The sequence below is a fragment of the Nelumbo lutea genome, chromosome 7 (genome assembly GCF_056320005.1).
Source record: "Nelumbo lutea isolate HS-2025 chromosome 7, American lotus-T2T, whole genome shotgun sequence".
Lineage (NCBI taxonomy): Eukaryota > Viridiplantae > Streptophyta > Magnoliopsida > Proteales > Nelumbonaceae > Nelumbo > Nelumbo lutea.
The window spans coordinates 30,338,654-30,362,486 of NC_142690.1; the positions used below are offsets into that span (position 1 = coordinate 30,338,654).

The 23,833-nt window shown below is 33.2% G+C and overlaps 1 protein-coding gene and 1 pseudogene across 1 annotated transcript; one reads left to right on the forward strand and one right to left on the reverse strand.

The window, feature by feature from the left end:
- Positions 1-4,877: 4,877 nt before the first annotated feature.
- Positions 4,878-8,340, forward strand: LOC148845945 (short-chain dehydrogenase/reductase 2-like). The gene is made up of 4 exons (XM_088955542.1): positions 4,878-4,959; positions 5,037-5,295; positions 6,224-6,406; positions 7,841-8,340. The coding sequence occupies exons 1-4, from the start codon at positions 4,883-4,885 to the stop codon at positions 8,231-8,233; spliced, it is 912 nt and encodes a 303-aa protein (XP_088811668.1). The 5' UTR covers positions 4,878-4,882; the 3' UTR covers positions 8,234-8,340.
- A 13,235-nt stretch (positions 8,341-21,575) lies between these two features.
- Positions 21,576-23,006, reverse strand: LOC148845946 (flotillin-like protein 4 pseudogene; annotated as a pseudogene).
- Between the last annotated feature and the right edge of the window lie 827 nt (positions 23,007-23,833).

Genomic DNA, 23,833 nt, shown 5'->3' on the forward strand with positions numbered 1-23,833 from the left:
ATGACTTTCCCTCAACTTTTTTGTTTCTCCCTTATTTGTATATCAAACTAAATACAGCCTTAACTTATACCTTCCACTTGAATTTTGCCTGTCACCATCTTCCACGTGCTTTCTCATTGTGTCTAGAGAGTAGAGACCTCCATTACCTAATCCTCCACATTAATTTAATAAGCCGTTTCTTTATTAAATTAAGTATGCTAAAAAAATGTCAACAACTGAAGACAGAGAGTCAGCAACCACGTTTGGGTCACTTTTCTTCTTCATTTAAATAAAGAAATAAAATAATGATTAATGAATTAGAAAAAATGCACGAATCTCAAGTAGGTTTTTTTTACGCCCAAAGCCAAGCTAATTAATAAATGTTCAGGTTACAAAGTGGAATGTAGAAAAAGTAACAAAAATACAAAAAAAAAAAAAAAAACATGTTAAGCATGATCAGATAAAAACAGATGAGCACCATGAGAAAAACGATTTGAATCAATTACGCAAAACCCTCAAGGGGTATAGAGAAAGCAGATACTATGGCACCTAATTCATGGCAATATCGAAAACTGACAACGGGAGAGGCCGAAGATTGCCTCTGTTATAGAACTCTCTCTAACGTTTCACCGTTCAAACATTCAAGGAATAGGCTTCACAGAAAGTCAAAAGTGTACAAAAGAAATTGTAACTTGTAACTGTAGGCTCGTAAAATGTGCAATTAAACCATCCATCCATGTCGTATAGAAACCAAAACAGTTGGAGCAGGAATGTCGCTGGAGAGAACTCAAACATCATCGGAAAAAGGCTTGTTAGGAACAATAACATCGTTACAAAACAGATGGATAACCATAGCAGACCCCAAAGGCACACCACACATGAATTCGACCAAGACACAACAGAAATAAGAAAAAGAGCATAGGGAAAACAAAGATTAGAATGAATAGAACCAAAGATCCCGAGTCTGCTCCATAGGCCTGGATCAAAACCGTCGTCTCTCAAATCTGTCCAAAGAACCCCTCCAACAAACACCAAAATGAAGAGAAAAAAATGAAAACTCACATCCATAGATGTGAAAGAAAAACTCTCATGAAGAGTGTGAGAGACAAAAACTCACTTCCATAGATGTGAGAGAAATATAAGTCATTAATTGAGACCAGCTTATGAAGTTTGTTATTTTATGCAATAACCAGATTTCAACTTTTAAGAATCACCCTAGAATCAATACTTTTAATGGAGACATATTCCCAATGCAAGGTTGCAAGAGGTTGTTCAAACAGTGTGAGCACGGGCTTACACTGACCGAAGCAGAATTCGAATTCGCTCATTAATACATGTATGAATCCATACATCTTATACACTTAAATTACAGTTTTTACAATAATCTCATGCTCTATTTGTTTGCACTTTGCAGTGCAAATATTAATCAAAATACAAATTTTGCATCTATTTGTTTGTAATCATAGTTTGCATTCTTATATGATATAAAAGTCATATTATTTTGTCTCATTAATTTATATTCCTTGGCAATAAAAATTTTGTATTTCAAAAACTGAAGTAAAATTTACACCACCTTCTTCTTCCTATCTCCATTCTCTTGTATAAAGTGATAATGCATCATCTTGCCTCCTACCTCATTTCCAAACAAATAACCCTTCAGCTACCTCCATTCTCTTATATAAGGTAAGGACAATATAATTTTATTTCCAATTTTATTTCTCACAAACAAATAAGACTAAAATCAACTGTGAAGCAAAAAATTAACAATAAAAATAAACCAAACGCATTTTCACCAATTAACTGAGCATTATAGTTTTGGCTGTCTGCATTCAACAGCTTTGGCTGTCAATAGCTCTCTCTCTCTCTCATGAGAGGAGAGCCCTAATGACAAACCAGAGGAAAAACTTTTTAGAAACAGCCTGAACTGTTTTAGGAGAATGACATCTTTTAATGAGTATGGGCAAAACAGTACTTTACATTGAATTCTTTTTTAGTTGAAAAGACAAGTGAGGAGGACCTGAAATAGCTAATTAAGGTATAATACGTAGAGGCTCCCAAAAACAGCCCAGCCAAAGTGATCTCCACTCCAGACCGTCAAATTTAGACAGCCAGATTTCCTGTCTCCTAATGGCCTGAGTTGGACTACATGAGAAAAGTGAATTATTTTGAACACCATCCTGCACATTATCATGAGCATGAATAAAAGAATATTTGCAATCAATATGTGTTTGGTTTGAAGGAAAAAGTAGGGAAAAGAGGGGACATAAACCTTTACAAATCTTATATAAGTTTTTCTATATATACTTCCCTTTCTTTTCCTATCTTTTCTTTCAAATCAAATATAGCCTTAATTGCGACCCCAAATTAAATTGGGACACGTTGGAAGAGAAAAATATGCAGCTTTGAATCTTAAGAGCCGACTGTCCATATTTAACTGGAATATCACACTCATTATAATCCTTCAACAAGATTTTCCACACGTTTTTAATGAAAAATGAATATAAAAGGCCCAATTTGGACTGTCATCGCAAGATGCCAACTGACTGATTGGTGAGGTTTCCTGCTAGTTGTATGGAAGACTTGGGATTGATGGGAAAATGTCATTTCTTAAGGTGTTTTTTCCCTTGTTTGGCACATAAAATACTTAGCTGTCAAAAATCCTTAATAAATGTTTCTCAAAACTTCTCTAATTTTTTAAGGAAATTACAGTACAAAACATTTATAAGATAAACAGCAATAGAACTAAACAACCACCTGAATTCAGCCTACACCAGAGTTTGGGGGTCATGGGCTCGGGATGGGCGATGGACCACCCCTTGTGTGTATAACCACATAGAAAAAGAGGAACTTGATTGATTGGTCATGACTCATAAGTTCAGATCTGCTACCAATAATGCGCTATACCAACACATCCCAACTGGCAACTATAATCGCACATTGGGAACATCTCCCTAGCAACAATGCGCTATATGAACACGTCCTAATGTACAGCTGCAATGGCCTGTTGGGACACCATTGCTAGCAGATCCCTACCCCTCAATCATAGTACTTAGATTCTAGAATTATATAATGATTCAGTAGGAGGGGTCACTCTGTAAACCGTGTGAGCCCCATGGTTGCCATGAACCAAAGTCTGAAAGCATTTAATAAGTTGGGAAATTTTGGGCCAGTGTATGTTGAACACGATAGGGATCACACCATCTTGTTGGGGTGGGTTAGCCCGAAGCCAATTAGGGTTGAGTCCAGGTCTAACAAGTAACAACTCGGGTTGGATTTTATCTCAACTCAACCTAATTTAGTTTCAATTTTTTTGGTATTTGGTGTGATGTGCACCACCAACGACTTTCATCCCCAAAGCCGGTGATTGCAGGAATGGAATCTATGTCAATACTACACCAAACCAGCTAATATATCAATTAAGTCACCCCTCAGTTTGGCTAATTTAGCCAACTTGCAAACATAGATACGACGGTCTAACAGGACTATATGTAGAACTTCTTTGTTATGTCATAGTACCACTATTCTCATCCCACCTGAAAAATTGCCATGTGGCAACACTGATACCCTATTTTTAGTTAGGGCAAATGGAGCAAACCAATCTGAGATTCTCTGGTCCATATTTCTATTTTAGTGGAGAAAACGAATCTGGATGCATAAACGAATCCATCCGATGAGATCTGATGAATTAGGAATGGCAATGGGGCGGGGTGGGGACGGGGAGTTTCTCCCCATCCTCACTCCCATGAAAATCCCCATCCCCGTCTCCGTTCCTACAAACGGGGATGAAAATTTCTTCATCTCCATTTTTATGAGAAAATAAATCCCCATTTCATTCGGGGCGAATCCCCACAAAGATTAGGGAAATGAGAAAAATTGCCATCTCTATGACGAATAATAAATCATGCACCGGCTCCCAGTTTCTCATTGAATGTGGACATGAATTTGGTTGAACCCACTAAGATCTGCCCCGTTTCATGTCGTATCTTTTAATAATTAAATTTATAATATAAAATGGTACGCTTCAATAAATGAATTTACAAGGTTGACATGGATGATAGAAGTTTCCATATGGTCAGTAAACTAGAGGGTCCATCTGGTTTGATTGACCATTCAATTCTCCTCGCGATGAAAGGAAAAAAAAATAACAAGTGCAAATATTATAATCGGTGTACCATAGCTCTATAGACAATCGCTGTTACAATTCATATGCTTTGACTACTTCACCCTCCTTTAATTTAATTTGCCACAACACTTGCTCTTATTTTATGGGGAAATTTTTCAATTAGTATCCTATATTTTGGGTTTAGTGTCATTTTGGTCTTTGAACTTTAAAATGCATCAATTTAGCACCTGAATTTTCAAAATGTGTTAATCCAGTACCTACCATTAATTAGTTGTTAATGAGCTGTTAAGTGGCATTTGAAAAGACACAAATGCCTTTTAAATGTCACTTAATTTTCTTTATAAATCATCCAAACATTGAAAAATAAATAAAAGTCTCAAATCCTCGCTTATTCTATTCAAGAAAGTTAGGGTCATGTCTCAATGGGCATTCTACTGACCCAAACTTTCTTGAATAGAAGAGGCAAATATTTGGGACTGTTAATTTTTTGTTAATATTTGGAGGATTTATAAAGAAAGCTAGATGAAACTCAAAGGGTATTTGTATCTTTTTCAAATGCTACTTAATGACTGGTTAACAGCTAGTTAACGGTAAGTACTAAATTGACATGTTTTAAAAGTTCATGTACTGAATTATCACATTTTAAAGTTTGAAGGACCAAAATAGCACTAGGCCCAAAATACATGATACTAATTGGGATTTTTCCCTATTTTATACATCTATATATACGGTGTTGTTTTGCAATTTGTCTCAATAAGGTTTGATCATCATTTCTATGCAATGGAATCAAAAGAACTTGAGGTTTCCTTCCCCTCAGACAGGTCAATAAGTTCTTCTCTTCATCTCTCCACAACCAGGTGAGACACCTCTCTCTCTCTCTAGATTTCTTGTATATTCTTCTGTAATGTAACATGAGATGATATGGGGCTTGCAGATGGTGGTCTGAAGATACGGTAGCTGTTGTGACCGGGGCAAACAAGGGCATTGGTTTTGCAATGGTTAAGAGACTCGCAGAGATGGGACTAACAGTGATCCTTACATCCAGAGATTTGTCTAAGGGTCAGCAGGCAGTTGAGTCACTTAGAGCTGAAGGACTTTATGTAGAATTCTCTCAGTTGGATGTATCAGACCCCGGTTCCATCTACGCCTTTGTCTCATGGCTGAACAAACAATTTGGAGGGTTGGATATTCTTGTAAGTATATGCAAACATCTCTCTTTAGATAGATACCTAGAGAGAGAATTTAAGGTTCAAATATTTGATACATATTGGGCTGTATCGGGACCTTTTTGATACACCGCCCTACAGAAGGTGTTTTGGATCAGATCACAGTTCAGAGGGTAGACAGGCCTTAAACTGACCCCTCTGAATCAAATTCAGAAAAAATAAGAAAACAACACACACATAGAAAAAAAGCACCAATATAAGCCGAGATATCGACCTGTATCGATATTTTGAACCTTAATAAAAACTGATAATCAATCAACATAACTAATGCAACTGCTATTCATCAAAATTCATGTGAGCTCAGTTGGTCAAATTTCTACTGATATTGGATTTGGGTATCATTCCTCTCTCTGTCTCTCTCTCTATCAATCCTTTAAAATAATGGAGAAAACATGTAACCTTAACAAGAAATTAAAGAAGCCATCTGTATTTCTTCATTTTTTTTCTTTGTACAATTTAATACTGAAACTTACAATATGTAGCATGGGTGGCGACACGTTTTTCCCTTTATTTAATTAATTAATGTAATCCTTCTTTGATTAGAAAACTCACCAACTCGTTTCCCCGTCAACTTCATACATGAGGTTGGCAGCCTGGCATAGACAAAAATGTAAATATGTTTATGGTCTATTTGGTTTGGGTGGTTCTGGGAAATGCTGGCTTGGAAAGTGTGATTACTCTCTAATATTTATTGTTTTAAGATTAATTATTTTCATCTAAAACAAATAGCTTTAAAAGATAATTAAAATTTAAAAATAGCCATCTTCTACTATCTTCTTTTTTTATATATTTTTAATTAGAACAGGTTCAATGATTGAACCGGGCAGCTGAATCATTTGACCCATAATGGTTCTGTCCGGTCCGAGTCTGACAAAATTGCTTGTAACATCTACAGGTAAACAATGCAGCTGTATCCTTCAATGACATTGGGGAGAACTCAGTGGAGCATGCTCAGACTGTAATTAGGACCAACTTTTATGGGCCCAAGTTGCTGACAGAGGCCCTTCTGCCACTGTTCCGTCGATCGCCTTCCATAAGCCGGATACTGAACGTTAGCTCACAACTCGGTCTACTGAACGTAAGTTAATTTGGCTCCGTTTGGAGCTTTTATTTTTGAGCTTTGAACTGTGAAAAACAAAGTTGAGCCAAAAAGTGTTTTTGGGTGTTTGGCAAGACTAATAGCTGCTTTTATAAACATAATAACCTGAAGCCAAAACACAAATGGAAAAGCTTATCCAAAAGCAACCTTAAGCCATTTTGGGTTTTCGCTATCACCAAGACCTACACTCTTTTGTTATTGCCATGAACATTAGCTCACAACTCTTACTAAACATAAGTTGATTAGGCTCAGTTTAAACAAATTTTGAGCCAAAAAGTGTTTTAAGCATTCGGTGAGAATTGCTTTTATAAATATGAATAAATTTAGGGGAAATTTCCGATTAGTACCTTGTACTTTGGGCCTAATGTCATTTTGGTCCCTCAATTTTAAAATGCGACAATTCAATATTTGAACTTTCAAAACGTGTCAATCCAGTACCTGTCGTTAATCAATTGTTAATCAGCCGTTAAGTGGCATTTGAAAAAAACACAAATGCCCTTTAAGTGTCGTATAATTTTCTTGATCAACTATCCAAATGTTGACAAAAAATTAACAGTCCCAAATCCTTGCCTCTTCTGTTCTACAAAATTGGGTCTGTTAATTTTTTGTCAACATTCTTGAATAGAAAAGATAAGGATTTGCGACTGTTAATTTTTTGTCATCTTTTGAATGGTTGATAAAGAAAATTAGATGACACTTGAAGGGTATTTGTATCTTTTTAAATGCCACTTAACGGCTGGTTATCGACGAATAATGGATTGACACGTTTTGAAATTTTGAGTACAGAATTTTTGCATTTTAAAGTTCGGGGACCAAAGTGGCATTAGGCCCAAAATACAAGGTACTAATCAGGAATTTTCCCATAAATTTATGATGCAAGAAAAGTATGATACAGGAAGAGTTTTGATCAATCAAACCTCCACCACCAATCCTGGTAAATTTTGATGAACCACCTGATTGGTTAACCGCTTCTATCATACCAGTTGATTGGTTATAAGTTTTCTGGCATCATAGTCCAACCCTTTACCTAAAGCCAAGGAGTTCATATTAATTGGTGCATCACAGAGTGCACCCCACATGCACATCTCACCGTATATTGAAAATACCTTTATGGAAGATGCTCCCAATAGACGGATCTGCTGGCCACACGCGTATACATCGAGAATATATATCGGTGTTTTGAAGTACAACCAATGTTCCTGATGTGTGGTAAGAATAAGATGTGCGTGGCTAGCAATGTGTCATAGTCAGTAGATCCGAACTCCTGTGGCCTGAGGGAACCCATGCGAAGCGAAACTAGGGTTCAAAAGAATAATTCCCAAAGCTTAAGTCATTTGGGGTTTTTTCATGTTTCAAGTGGAAGTGGAATTAAGCTAACAACCAGGGCTACCTTCATTTGTTATTGCCATGTAGAAGGTGAGAAATCCTGCTGTAAGAGAGAGTTTGCAAGAAGAAGAGCTGTCAGAGGAGCGAATCGAGAGAATGTTGAGAGAGTTCCTTGAGAACGTGAAGAAGGGGACATGGATGGAGCAAGGGTGGCCTGAGAAATGGACTGACTACTCTGTGTCTAAGCTTGCTCTGAATGCGTATTCCAGGCTTCAGGCAAAGCGTTACGAGGGACGTGGTTTAAGTGTGAATTGCTTCTGTCCGGGATTCACTAGAACATCTATGACACGTGGCAAGGGATTTCACTCGGCTCATGTGGCAGCCCACATTGGAACTAGGATCGCTCTTCTCCCACCTGATGAACTCCCCACTGGAAAATTCTTCATTCAATCCACCCCTTCTATATATTCAAAGCTCTAGCGTTGTTCAAAGATATATATAATTAATGTAGATTGTTTGGCTTGAAGTGGGCCTTGGTGTTGGTGTTTCATTATGGACAAATTAATTAAAGGGCCATCTGAAGATTGTATGGTTAAGGCGTGTCTTTCTGCATGAAAATGAATTAAGAAAAAAAAAACAAAAACTTTATTTGGAACTTTCTGAAAATAGCCTAAAATGGGCTTTCCATGTTTTTTTCGGACTGCGACTTTCGACAATTAGATTTTTTTCCCAATCAAATGGGAAAAAACCAAAATACAAACTGTCAGACTTTTAAAAAGCCAACAACTCACACACAAAGTACACCAAACAAGGCTTAAAATGAAACCATTCATCTTGGGTTCTGCTGTCCATATTCAATTAGATGTAAAAAACCAAATAAAAAAAAAAACACAGAAAATTGGGTAGTTGGTATTGAAGAAATCTCATCACATGGAAGCAAATCTTTATTTGATTAAAAAACTGGCCGATGTCAATGCAATAGGAAAATACAACCAAGAATCGTTATTTTATGCAGTCAAACAAGCTCTATATATAATTTTAAGATGTACGTATTACAAGGTCATTATATTTAATTCATTTTTCTTTAGAATAAAGTAATGTGATGGTGAGAATTGGATTTTGTTTTCTTCATATAAACAGAACAACTTTGTACAAGTTGGATGGAGAACCCAAGAAAGATATGAGAGAGAGAGATTGTTCAATTCAGTTTCTTTTGCATGCGTTTTTTTTTTTTAAGAAAAACATTTTAGTCTTACTTTGAAAAAAGAGTATAAATACAAATATGTACAGTGTAAAAATATACAAAATAATATAAAATATAAGGTTTTGCACTCTACACATTTGCATTTTACTCCATCCAAATTAAGCCTTATGTTAATAAATTGAAACTAAGGTTTTTAAAACTGAATTAGACAATGAATTGGTCAGGATTCTGGTTCTCATGTCGAACAGTCCGACTGTTCAAACTGAATGGATGGCCTATTTTGACAAAAAAATTAAAAATTTTAACAAAAAATAAAAACCGCCAAAACCGTTGGACAGTTCGAACAGTTTGACTGCTCGGGTCAGTAATTTATTGACCAAATCAATAGTTTTTGGCAAAATAATGGTTTTGACATAAAACAAAATGGATCAACTAATCATTTCCCAGTTTTTCCAGTCTGACTGTCCGATCCAGTCCGATTTTGAAAACCATAATTGAAACAAATCATCTATAGACCTCTGAGAAAATCAGGAATTTGATTAAGTTGAAAACTGTGGGTCATTAGGGTTCAATGACCCACGTTAGACCAACCCAACAAGTTAGACTCCAACTTACAATTTGAGAAAGATTTTGGTGAAAAAGAAGGGGGAAATGGAAAGATGATTAAATAGAAAAAAATGCCAAAAATAATTTCATGGAAGAAGTAATTTCAAAGATAAGATGATACGTATATCCCTTGCAAGTTTTAACCTTTCGGAAGGTGGAAGGCATATCAAGATGAAAATATATCCCCGTAAATAAAAAGATGCAACTACGAAGATAATTCCAATGCATGCTAATAAGAATCATGGTTTTGAAAAACGAATCGGTGATTAAACCGGTCAGTGTTATTGGTTCGAATGGTTCGACTGTTTAACCCAAACAGCCAGCCCATTCTAATTAAAAAAATAAAAAATTAAAAAAAAAATTAGAAAATGGTCAGAATCGTTCGAACGGTTCAAATGGTTCGAATGGTTAACCATCCGGTTTAGCAGTTTGCTGACCAAAATCAATGATTTTGGAGAAAAAGCGATTTTAGAGGAAAATGGATCCAGTCAGGTGACCGGTTTTTGGTTTTTCCAGTCCAACCGTCCAGTCCAGTCCGATTTTAAAAACTGTGGTAAGAACAATGTGAACACAATTTTGTGAGTATCGAATCCACCCTCTATCAAGATTGGACAGGTAAAATTGACATCACCATCTTAGATTTTAATACTACTAATGTTCTCTTAAGTGTGGGACTCCTAATTATAGTGAGAAGTTTTCGTCCTTCCTATGTGAATAGGGGTGATTATGGGCTGGGCCCGGGCCAGGCTTTGCACTTATGATAAGGGTTATAGCTTAGGCCCAAGCCCAGCCTGACCTAGGGTTCTGGGCCTGAAACATAAGCCCTAGTTAGGGGTGATCATTTCAGTCCAGCCCAACCCGGCCCGCACAAGCCCAGCTCGAAAATTCTAGGCTTGGGCCTGCATTTTGTGTTTAGGCATGGCTTGGGCCCGGGCCCACATCAGGCCACAAATGTTAGGGCCGACCTTGGGCTTAATACTTCAAGCCCAACTCGAGCCCATCGCATATATTTAAACTTACACATTTTGTGTATAATATATACATGTTATTTTACATTATATTATATATTTTATATATAAATATTATAACATGACAAGTATAATTTATATTATATAATGTATAAAATAAGTTTATATGTATGTTATGTCATTTAATACAAAATATTATAGATATGTCATGTTTTATATATGAAAGACATTGGCCTAGAATCTGGCCTAGCCCAGCCCGGGCTCATGTAGACCTGGCCTAGGGCTTATGTTTCAAGCTCAGAACCCCGGGCCAGACCGGGCCCGGGCCCGAGCCTAAGCTATAGCCCTTACCATTAGTGCAAAGCCCAGGTCATGCCGCACACCAAGCCAAGCTCAAGCCAAGGCACCCACTCCCCGTCCAAGGTTTTTAAGATTGGACCGAATAGGGAACCGTTCTAGGGTTGAACGATCTGACCATCCGGTCCAAATGGATGACCCACTCTAACAAAAAATAAAAAATTAGAAAAACAAAAACGGCCAAAAAATGTTGTCCGAGTTGACGGTTCGACCGCCCAAGTTAGCAGTTCGCTAATCAAATAAATGGTTTTTGGACAAAAAGCAGTTTTGAGGTGAACCGATGTCCAGTTCCCAATTTTTCCGATCTAACCATCTAGTTTGATATGATTTTGAAAACACTGTCCCAATCAACCCAATATTCAACTTGATGATAGAAATAATCAAAAGGATATATTGAGTATCAACCACATGGTAAATTTATAAAAGTACACTAAATTGTCTTTAATATTAAAAAATGTAATTTTATGAAAACATTGGAAATTTTATTTAAATTTTTATTAAATAATTTATTTTCTTTTTAAATGGTTTGCTTACAGAATTATACTAATTTATCTTATAATTTCTAATATAAACTAACCAATAATTTCCTTTTTTTATTTGATAGTTTACTAACAAAATTACACTAATTTATCTTTTACTTTTCAATATAAATTATTTAATAATTTCATTTTCTAACATTATAATATTTTGTTCCCCATTTGTATTTGGTTATTAATTATAATAATAACAATAACTAAAATTTTATACTTTTTGATAATTGTTAAATATAATTCAATTTTATAGAAATTAGTTAAAGAGTTTTCAATTTCTATAAAATGTTGTTAATGAGTTAATTATAACAATATTTATTAACTTTTGGTAATTTACTAACCATACTTATTAACTTTTGGTAATAACATTATTTAATACTCATTAAATATGGGTGGGATTAAATATTAATCATATTTAACTATTTATTAATTAATATAAATATTTTAAATGAGAGAAATTAGATATAGATTGGGGGGGTGCATTTTAGGAATTGAGTAGGGAATGGGGCAACATAATACTTTCCTATTAGTTTAAATGAGATACAGTGGGAGAGAGATTATAGGAATATTTTTAGGTAGTTGGGTGACATGGCTTAATGGGAGTGGTGGGAAGGGAAGCGAAGAGAAAGTCAAATAGAATGCAAGGTGGGGATAATGGAGCAAGGAGAGGCATGGTGACGGGGACCCGTGCGATGCACCGGCTTCGTTAAGCGAAAGTTAAATAATAGAGATACATAAGAGTATATAATTGTTTTATATTTTAATTTTTTAATAATCAACCCGATCAAACTCAACCCAAGTTGGTCAGTTTTCTAGTATTTCAGATCGGCTTCGGTTTAAAAACTATATATTAATATTTTATATTTTATATTTTAAAATTAAATTTTTAATACAAGAAAGTACAAAAAAATCCCATATTTCTTAGTCTAAAATATTTTATATCATAGATTTAATTTTTGTAATTTAATTTGAATAATATCATTGTAATTTATGAAATTTAAAGTTAATTTTTAAGTTTAAATCTTTTGAACAAACAAACTAAACCGAAAATAGACCCAAATTGATACAACCCGAGTTGGTGGGTTTTCATCAATGGTCAATCAGTTTCGAGTGACAAACTACAGACTTGACCAAATAGATTTGGTTGGTGAAACAGCCTACAACTAAACTTAACCAATCATTGAACACTCCTAATTTCAACTAAATTTATAGTCTAATCTATAATAAATAACAATAGTTTAATCTCCAATAATTATTGAAAATGTATAGAAAACGTACACAATCATTGAAAATAAGTTTATAATGAAAATATAATAATATATAATAAAAAAATAACTACAAAAATATAATAAATACTGAAAATATACTAAATTAGTCAATAAATAGTGTAATCTCAAATAATAGTTTAATCTCTAATAAGTAATAATCTATAAATTATAAAGAATTTATGATTACTAAAAATAAATTTATAAAAAAATACAATAAATAGGATAAATTAAAATTCAAAATTTAAATAATAGTTTTTTAATCTCCAATACCTACTGATAATTTTCTATTAAATAAAAAATAAGAATACATTTATAAATAATTATTGAAAGAATATTTATAGAAAAACAATAAATAATTACTGAAAATAAAATAAATATTAATTATAGTATATATAAATATATACTGAATATACACTATTATTGTAAAATTATTACTAACAAATATAATTTTGTTGATAGTTATTTTCTATAATTATTAATTTTTATAAGTAAAATTAGTTATTTACAGTATTATTTAGTTATAGAAATAATATTCGTACTTAAATTCTCAAAATATTAATTATTTATTGAATTTAATAATCCTTAAAATTATAATTGTATAATCATTCCATTATTCGTTATTAATTTTGTAAAATATTAAATTATTATTAATATGAATATTATGAATTCTATTATAATTATTTTTCTACTTTTAAGAATTTTTTTAAATTTATTACAGAAATTTTTTATTTTAACTATTTAAAATTTTTTCATGTTAAATGTTTTGTTATTTAAATATTATGTAAAATATTTAAAATGTTTCATTATTTGAATTATATTTATTTTAATCTTATTACGTAATATTAAATATTTTGCTATATTATTTAGCTATTTTTAATGTTTAATTTAAGATTTCTAGTTTTTGAAATATTTAAATTATATTTTATTTTTTAATGTTAATTTTTTATTATTTGAATAACATTTAAATCGAATAATTCATAAAATTATAATTTATATTGTTACTACATAATTTCTTGATGACTTTTGTAAAAATATTGAATTATTAATAATATGAATATTATTAAATCTATTATTTTTTTTTGTGTTTTGAATAAATATTTTGAATTTAGTATATAATTTCTTTATAACATTTAAATAGTTCTGAATTTTTTAAATTGAAACTTTCTTTAGATAGATATACATAAAAAGTGGGGGAGAGGATACATTGGAATTAGTGATAGTTTATGAGAGAATTACTCTAGTAAATTAGAGATAATTTAAAAGATAAATAGGAGTTAGAGATAACTTAGGAGATAAATAGGAATTAGAGACGATTTAGGTGGAAGTGAGGGAAAGTGGTGCAACTTGGCTAAACATTAGAAAAGAAAATCCCTCTTTCTTTATGGTAGTTAGAAATAGTTAAGCCTATGTGATTTCCTTATTGGTTTAATGGGTAATTATATGGAATTAAAAAATAAAAAAATTCAAAAAAATAGAAAATTAGGAAGGGGTTTGAAGCAAGGAGAGGTATGGTGACATGGACAGACAGACTAGTTTAAATATATACTACTAGGGACACGTGCGATGCACGGGAAAATTTAAAAGATTTAATAATTTTATTTTTCATTTAATGTTAATTTATAAAAAATAACTACTGTTTTTTAATAAATTTAGTTTTATTAATAATTTGTAGTAATTTTCATAATTTTTATTCTTTTTATTATTTTTAAATGAAATTTTGATTAATTTTAAATAAATAGAAATAATTATAAAAGCTAACATTTTTGTTAATTTCACTAATAATTAGCAATTATATAGGAATGACAACGGGGTGGGTTCAAGGCAAGGCACCCCATCCCTTTTCCTACCCCATCCCCTCCCTGTCCCAAGTGTCACACGAGTATAGGGCAATCTAACCACTCCTCAATGTCGGGCGAGTTCAGGGGAAAGACACCCCACCCCTCATCAAGGATGGAGAATCCTCGAATTTCTCTGCCACATCCCCAATATTGGGTGGGTTCAAGTGGAGGTGTAAATTGGGTAGTGTTGGGTCGGCACCAAGGTTTTAAAAACTAACCTGAAAACAGAACCATTCTGGCTACTAGTTTCCAGGTCAGCAGTTCGACCGTCTGGGTCAAACGGTTTGGATGGTTTGAATTGGGGCAAAATAGAAAATAGATATATATACTTATATATGAGAAAAGAGAAGTGGAAAAGAGAGTTTTTGTCGGCTAAGAAAGAAGAAAAGAAGGAAAGAAAGAGGGAAAGAGGGAAGAAGAAGGAAGAGGAGGATAATGATTTGATGTTCACCGGTGACGGTGACAACGACAACGACGATGAAATGTCAACGACAGTACTAGCGCGGATGACAAATCAGAGATCTGAGATCTATTTTTCATATCTCAGATCTCAATAATGAAACTATGCAACTTCTTCTTCTTCTTCTTCTTCTTAAACCGTGAACCGCTGTCCGGGTCAAATGAATCGACGGTTCAACCACCTGGGTCAGCGGTTTTTTGATGAAGTCAACGGTTTATTACCCAAGAACGGGTCAAGGGTGAAATGGATCTGGTTGCTTGGATGGTTTTCGGGCCGAACAGTCCGACTGTCTACGTCAACAACAGTTCAAAAGCATTGGTCAGCACAACATAACCCACATGTGGCCTGCACAAAGTGCGAGTCATGTCGTGTTGGCCTACAAGGCATCCTGGACAGTGCCTCCCTCCTCTAGGATAATTTGGGAGGTCGGCTCGACACAACCCACAACTCGAGCCCGCACAGGCCCGTGCTATGCCATGGGCTGGGCTGGTCCATGGGTTGGGCCTTGGGCCAAGCCATGCCGCAGACCAAGCCAAGCTCAAGGTAAGGCAACCACTCCCCATCCAAGGTTTTTAAAATTAGACCAGATAGGGAACCGCTCTATGGTCTAATGGTCTAACTGTTCGGTCCAAACGAACGAACCGCTCTAACAAAAAAATAATAAAATAGAAAAACAAAAAAATGCCAAAAACTATTGTCCGAGTTGACAGTTCTACCACCTAGGTCAGCGGTTCACTAACCAAATAAATGGTCTTTGGACAAAAAGCAGTTTGAGGTGAAATGGTGTCCGATTCCCAATTTTCCAGTCTAACCATCTGGTTTGATCCAGTTTTGAAAACGCTTTCCCCATCAACCCAATATTCAATTTGATGATAGAAATGATCAAAAGGATATATTAAGTATCAACCACATGGTAAATTTCTAAAATTATACTAAATTGTCTTTAATATTCAAAAATGTAATTTTATGAAAATTTTGGAAATTTATTGTACTTGTGTAATTTTGAAATTTTGTTTCATTTTTTATTAAATAATTTATTTTCTTTGTAAATGGTTTACTTACAAAATTATACTAATTTATCTTATAATTTCTAATATAAACTTGTTAGACAGTGTATGCCCTTAGCTCCAATCAGAATGATGTACCTTATGACATTTAATGTAAATGAATAAAGTACATATTTGATTCATGTTATTATGGTGTATTTATGTGTAATACCCTTAAACTTGACATATATGAGACACGTGTTAGTTTAGAATCTTCACAACCATTAGATAGATCTAGGGAGATTTATCATGCCAAGGCTGACACTGATGTATCACCACGTTGGTTGGGGCGGTTTGTCTCAGCTACTAAGGTGAGACCTGAGGTACATACAATGTGGGTTTTCTTGAAACCTTGAACCAGACTAGAATTTCAGTGTTGTCGTAGACCTTGTAGATAGATGGGCAAAACTGAAATGTTTCACCTAACCCCTAGACTCAATTATGATACTACACTAGGTGTCGGATTGGGCTGTCTTTGATATGCTAATCAATGAGATCCTTAGAGGGGGTCAAAACCTGGGTACGTTGGAACGGCTTGAGAATTCATCTAAGTAGGTGATCATAGTGACAGGATCAGCCCCTTTGTCGGACAAAGTGAATGATTGGGGATGCACTTTCTCTTATGGAAATCAAAGCTGCCAACAACCAATTTCAACCGTTGAAATTTGTTTTGCAAAATATATTTATATAGAGATATACATACATACAATATATATATATATATATATATATATATATATATATATATTTTTCAAAATGTTTGCAAAAGGTTTTGATTCCCAAGATCCATGTGAATAGAGAGTGCAGCATTGTACCTTGCAGCCAAGGGAGAGGTCCCCTCTTGTCGGGCAGTGTTTGATCATTATGGGCTGAGAGGTTAAGTGTAAGACCATTAAGGTGGCTTGACCCAATGACCATTTAGTGTAAATGTTGCGCCTATTAAGAGCCCATGGTGATGGACTCAGGGGTTCACTGTCTTCTACAGTGAATTCGGCCAGGCCTTATAACAGAGGCTGGGCTGAACCCATGTGGTTGATGTGTAGATCAATGTTTGGGTCCCACTCCATATAAGGATATCCAACTGGGCAATAGTTTGGAGGATAAGTGAGCACATGGACTTAATGGGCCTAAAGCTCAATTCAAACTGGCTTGATTAGATTAATTAAAAAGGGGTGGTTCTGGGATTTAAATCAGTAGATAGGATAAGGGATTGTCCCTATCCACTCAGAGAGTCCAAATCCAAATAGAGATTTAGATCTGGAAACTCCTAATTAGAGTAGGAGGGTTGATCTTTATTTGCAGATAAGATAAGGGATTATCCTTATCTCTTAAAGAAAGTCCAGATCCAAATACAAGATTTGGATTAGGAAACTCCTATGGGATTAGGAGATGCTCTCTTTAAGGCTATAAATAGAGGAGCAGGGTGAACCTCCAATTCATCCTTCAGTTTTACTGATACAAGAGAGAAGATAGCATACAGTTGGACTGACGCCATCTTCTACTCTTGCCTTCTCTTGCTATTGCCGCCATTACCAGTTCGATCTCCACCAGTAGGAGCGATCAATAAAGGGTTCTTGATATCACCTTTTGGCAGAAAAGGTGATCTAAAGTCGTGCTCACTCGCCCTCCATCAGATTCTTGGTGAAGAATCAAGTTCTTGTTGAAGAGCCATCCTATTGATTCTGCTCCACCCTACGCTGTGTCACCTTCAGTGGGAGTAGTCTTTGGTAATCTCCTTGGGCGTGAACACCTTCGTTGGGGGTTATTACTACTCCGTATCAGGTATATCCCTCTCCTACCTTTTGGTTTCAGATCTGCTCTGGTTTAGGTTCAAGATTGATCCTTGAAAATGCAATTTTCTAAAATAGGGAATGTGATTCCCACATGGGAGAGAGAGAGAGAAATTTTTGAAATTTCGCGCAACTTACTTGCAGGGTTTGGTTATCCATATGATGGATCTCTCGTCCCTTCAAAGCTAACCACTAATTTCCTTTTTCCAATATTATACTAATTTATCTTAATTATTTGTTCAAATTATAGTTTTCCATTTCCCATAGGTATTTATCTTTAATAATTTTCAATAATTTGCAATGAAAACTAAATAATTTTTCAATGGTTTTCCAAAATCTATCATATGTAATAAATTTTCATAAAATTTCCAAAAATATTCTAATAATTCTCAATAATTATTTAATTCATTTTAAATAAACCTTCAAATACTTTATATCTTTTAATTTCAAAAATGTTATTTTACAAAAATGTAGTTTTATGAAAATTTATTACATTTGTGTAACAGTGGGGATTTATTGAAATTTTTTTAAAGTGTTATTAAATATGTTTTTTTATTTGGTAGTTTACTAACAAAGCTACACTAATTTATCTTTTATTTTTCAATATAAATTAATTAATAATTTTATTTTCTAACATTATAATATTGTGTTCCCCCATTTGTATTTGGTTATTAATTATAATAATAACAATAACTTAAATTTTATACTTTTTGATAATTGTTAAATATAATTCTCAATTTTATAGAAATTAGTCAAAGAGTCTTCAATTTCTATAAAATGTTGTTAATGAGTTAATTAATAACAAGATTTCTTAATTTTTGATAATTTACTAAACATACTAATAAGAATATTTAATTTTTGGTAATTTACTAACTGTATTTATTAACTTTTGGTAGTAACACTATTTAATACTCATTGAATATACGTGGGATTAAATATTAACCATATTTAACTATTTATTAATTAATATAAATATTTTAAATGAGGGAGAGTGGATATAGATTGGGGGGATGCATTTTAGGATTTTATTAGGGAGTGGGGTAACACGATACTTTCCTATTGGTTTAAATGTGATACCTTGGGAGAGAGATTATAGCAATATTCTTAGGTAGTTGGGTGACATGGCTTAATGGGAGTGGTGGGAAGGGAAGGGGAGAGAAAGTGAAAGATAATGCAGGGTGGGGATAATGGAGCAAGGAGAGGCATGGTGATGGGGACCCATGCTTTGTTAAGCGAAAGTTAAACAATAGAAATACATAAGAGTATATAGTTATTTTATATTTTAACTTTTTAATAAACAATTAGATCAAACACAACCCAAGTTGGTCGGTTTTCTAGTATTTCAGTTCGGCTTGGTTTAATAAATATATATAAATATTTTATATTTAAAATTTCTTTTTTTAATACAAAAAAGTAGGAAAAATTCCATATTTGTTAGTCTAAAATATTTTATATCATAGATTTAATTTTTGTAATTTATTTTTTAATATATCATTCTAATTTATGAAATTTAAAATTAATTTTCAAGTTTAAATATTTTGAACAAACAAATAAACCGAAAATACACCCAAATCGATACAACCCAAGTTGGTGGGTTTTTGCTAATGGTTAATCAGGTTCAAGTGACAAACTAGGGGCTTGAGAAGATCAATTTGGTTAGCAAAAAAGCCTATAAATGAACTCAGTCAATCATTGAACAATCCTTATTTCAACTAATTTTATAGTCTAATCTCTAATAAATAACAATATATTAATCTCCAACAATTATTGAAAATTTATAACAAACATACACAATCATTGAAAATAAGTTTATAATGAAAATATAATAGATATATAATAAAAATACAAAAATTAAAAAAATATAATAAATACTAAAAATATACTAAATTAGTCAATAAATAGTGTAATATTAAATAACAGTTTAATATATAATAAGTATTAATCTATAAATTATAAAAAATATATAATTACTAAAAATAAATTTATAACAAAAATACAATAAATTAAATTTCAAAAGTTAAATAATAGTTGTTTAATCTCCAATAATTATTGATAATTTTCTATTAAATAAAAAAATTATAAATACATTTATAAATAATTATTGAAAGCATATATATAAAAAATAATAAATAATTAATGAAAATAAAATAAATATTATTTATGTATATAAATATATAACGAATATACATTGTTATTGTAAAATTATTACTAATAAATATAAGTTTGTTGATAGTTATTTTCTATAATTATTAATTGATATAACTGAAATTAGTTATTTACAATATTATTTAGTTATTGAAATAATAATTTTATTTAGATTCTTAAAATATTAATTATTTATTAATTTTAATAGTCCATAAAATTATAATTGTACTATTATTACATAATTCGTTATTAATTTTGTAAAATATTAAATTATTACTAATATGAATATTATCAATTCTATTGTAATTATTTTTCTACTTTTAAGATTTTTTTAAAATTTATTACATAATTTTGTTATTTTAACTATTTAAAATTTTGTCATGTTAAATATTTTGTTATTTAAATATTTAAATAATATGTAAAATATTTAAAACTTTTCATATTTTGATTTTATTTATTTTAATGTTATTACGTAATATTAAATATTTTGTTATATTATATAGCTACTTTTAATGTTTTTTTATTTAAGATTTTTAGTTATTGAAATATTTAAATAATGTTGTAATTTTTAATGTTACATTTTTATTATTTGAATAACATTTAAATTGAATAATTCATAAAATTATAATTTATATTGTTACTTCATAATTTTATGATGAATTTTGTAAAAATATTGAATTATTAATAATATGAATATTATTAAATCCATAAATTTTTTGTGTTTGAATAAATAATTTAAATTTAGTATATAATTTCATTATAACATTTAAATAGTTATGAATTTTTTTAATTGAAACTTTCTTTAGATAGATAAAGATAAAAAGTGGGGGAGAGGATAAATATGAATTAGAGATTGTTTAGGAGAGAATCTTTCTACTATATTTGAGTTAATTTAAGAGATAAATAAGAGTTAGAGACAATTTAGGAGGAAGTGGGGGGAAAGTGGTGCCACTTGGCTAAACATTAGAAAAGAAAATCCCTCCACCCCATAGGGATCCTTCCCACAATGCCCACAGCACATCCTCACCGTATATTGGAGCATCTCCCGATGATAGTAACAGTCCTAATGATGTCATCATCGAGAGATGTTGCCAATACATGGTGGGGATGTGTTGTGGGGCATTGTGGGGCAGCTCTTTGTGGAGCATAGATGTGATTTCCTTTTCTTTATGGTTGTTAGAAATAATTAAGCATATGTGATTTCATTATTGGTTTAGTGGGTAATTATGTGGAATTAAAAAAATAAAAAAAAATCAAAAAAGACAAAAAATTAGAAAGGAAGATTTTTTGTACTGCTCGCTTCTTTGGAAGCAATGAGGTAGATGTATGTGCATGTAGAGAGAGGAGGGGGGAGGTTGTAGAAAGCAAAATGTAGCGACAGTTATTAATTATTATTATTATTATTATTATTATTATTATAGTAGTTATTATTATTAGGGTAAAATATAAAAACCTCCTCTAAACTTTCTTACAATCATAAAAACCTCCTCCATAGTTTTACTTTATCAAAAAAACTCGTGCTATTTTCAAAAAAAAATTGGCAAAAACCTCCGTTCCATCAATAATCATAACGGAAAATGTTAAACCGATGATTAAATTTTTGCAAATACCTATTTTACCCTTTCCAAATACGCCTTGGCGATTTCCATCTGTTGGAACATTCCGCCATTGATCATCATATAGTTTCTCAGTGCACTATAATTGCCTCCTAATGCTTCCAGCAGAGTCCGCAGATAAACACCTTGTGCCTGTGCAAGCACCATTATTCCCTCGGCCTCTTTCTTCTTTGCATATAGTTTTGCGTCTGCAACTTGTTGGCGAGCATAAAAAAATGCCTCTGCAATTGCTTTCTATGCCTCAGAAATCATAGAAATTTCATCAAGAACAGTTGGATTTATTTAGAAAAAAAGAAAAAAAAAAAAAACAGAAAGAACATGACTGGATTAATCGGCAATGCTCCAAACCCGGGTTTCATACTCCACACTGGCCTTGCTCAGTAGCTCGGCTTCTCTGTGTGGGTCAATGTGGTCATCCTCTCAACTTCTCTCTGCAACTCAGCCTCTCGGATGGTCACCGCCTTTGCTGACTCCACTTCCGCCATCTGAGCCTGGCAAGTCCACCCCGCTTTCTTTGCCGCCAAATCCACGTTGGCCTCTACAACATCGGCCTCCTTCTGGTTCTCATATATCCTGACATTTGTCTTCACCTTAATCTCTTCCCTTCTCCTTGGCTTTGGGTTGATATGATCCTCGTCTGCCCTTCATGAAGCTTTGCTCCGATTTCACCTTTCATCTTGGCCTCAGCCACATCGATCTGAGCCTAGTTGGTAGCCTCCATCTGAGTCTTCTGACCAAGGTACGAGAAGTACTCATGACCAGGCATGTCGACCAGCTGCTTAACGTTGGCGTTGTAGATCAGAAGGCCGAACTGGTTGAGTTCTAGTTGAACTTTCTCGAACACTTTTTGCTTGAACTCCTTGGTTCCTCTGAAGATTTCCTCCATGGTCACCAACATTGCTAGAACTTGAGTCTCACCCTTGATGATCCCTTGAACAAGCTCCTTAACGTGGCTAGAAGGATGGGATTGAAATTGTGGTTTTAGCCATTTATGACTTGCCAGTTATATGTGCAATACTTCCTTTTTCAGTCAGTTTGTTTTCCTCCTATAAGCCATGGCAATTTCTCTTCTACAGGGATTGAAATTGATGATGAAGAACTTGCCCGTTTTGTGGAACATGTGGACAAAGATAACAATGGAATTATAACATTTGAAGAATGGAGAGATTTTCTTCTATTCTATCCCCATGAGGCTACTATTGAGAATATTTATCATTACCTGGAGAGGGTATATGCATGCCTTGTAGATATTGGGGAGTAGACTGTTATTCCAGAAGGCATCATCAGCAAGCATGTCCATGCAAGCAGATAATTAATAGCAGGAGGTGTTACAGGAGCAACATCCCGTACTGCGACAGCTCCTCTTGATCGCTTAAACGTGGTTTTGCAAGTCCAGACAACACGTGCTTGCATTATGCATGCCATAAGGACATATGGCGGAAATATATTATTATTATTATTATTATTATTATTATTTGGATCTATATATGTATATTATAATATGTGAAAATATGTATAAATAAAGTAAGGATTAAAATTGTTATTGATTTTCAATATACACTTGGGGTAAATCAACTTAGCATATATTCTCACCTCAATAAATACTTAAAAATATAATAAATGATTTGAAAAATAGGTTACCAAACAACGTAAATATTTGTAAATTTTTAACAAATATTTAATCATCAAACGGAACCTTGAATAATTCAATGGCTGTATTAATTGAACCACCCATTGAGAGTCCGTCGCAGTTAGTCCGTGCATCGCACTGTTCTGACTAGTCATTTAATCGATAAATAATAAAGCTTTCCGTGAGACCCTCGGCTTTATTGGGAAGGGCCTTCACTGTTCTGACTAGTCACCAAAGCTTTCAGGATACAGCTTCTGCGATTCTGCTGAGTCCCACACAAGAACGCCAAAAGCTGTGTTTGGAGAAATTCAGAAAGCCCTTCACTGTGTTCTAAACTCCAAAAACACTACTGAAAAAAGAATAAAAAGCTACTCCATATAGCTTTTGGGGAACACAGGTGCTCAATCACCTCCCAAACGGGCACTTAAATTTAGTGGCTTTTTGACTGCAGCTCAATCAAATGGGTTGTTGAGTACATCAAAGTTCTAAAACCCCTTTAAATGCATTGAAACTCACGCATTGGATATCACATGTTAACACAGTGAATTGTCTGGTGAAGCGTTGGCTTCTATAGAACTTCGGCTGTCCACGTGTTCCTTTCATCAGACACGTTAATCTCTAG

What these genes read in the sequence shown, in the direction of transcription:
- LOC148845945 (XM_088955542.1), top strand. Translation starts at nt 4,883, where the DNA reads ATGGAATCAAAAGAACTTGAGGTTTCCTTCCCCTCAGACAGGTCAATA. An exon ending in CTTCATCTCTCCACAACCAG is followed by an intron (nt 4,960 to 5,036) that starts GTGAGACACCTC and finishes TGGGGCTTGCAG; the next exon opens with ATGGTGGTCTGAAGATACGG. An exon ending in CACAACTCGGTCTACTGAAC is followed by an intron (nt 6,407 to 7,840) that starts GTAAGTTAATTT and finishes ATTGCCATGTAG; the next exon opens with AAGGTGAGAAATCCTGCTGT.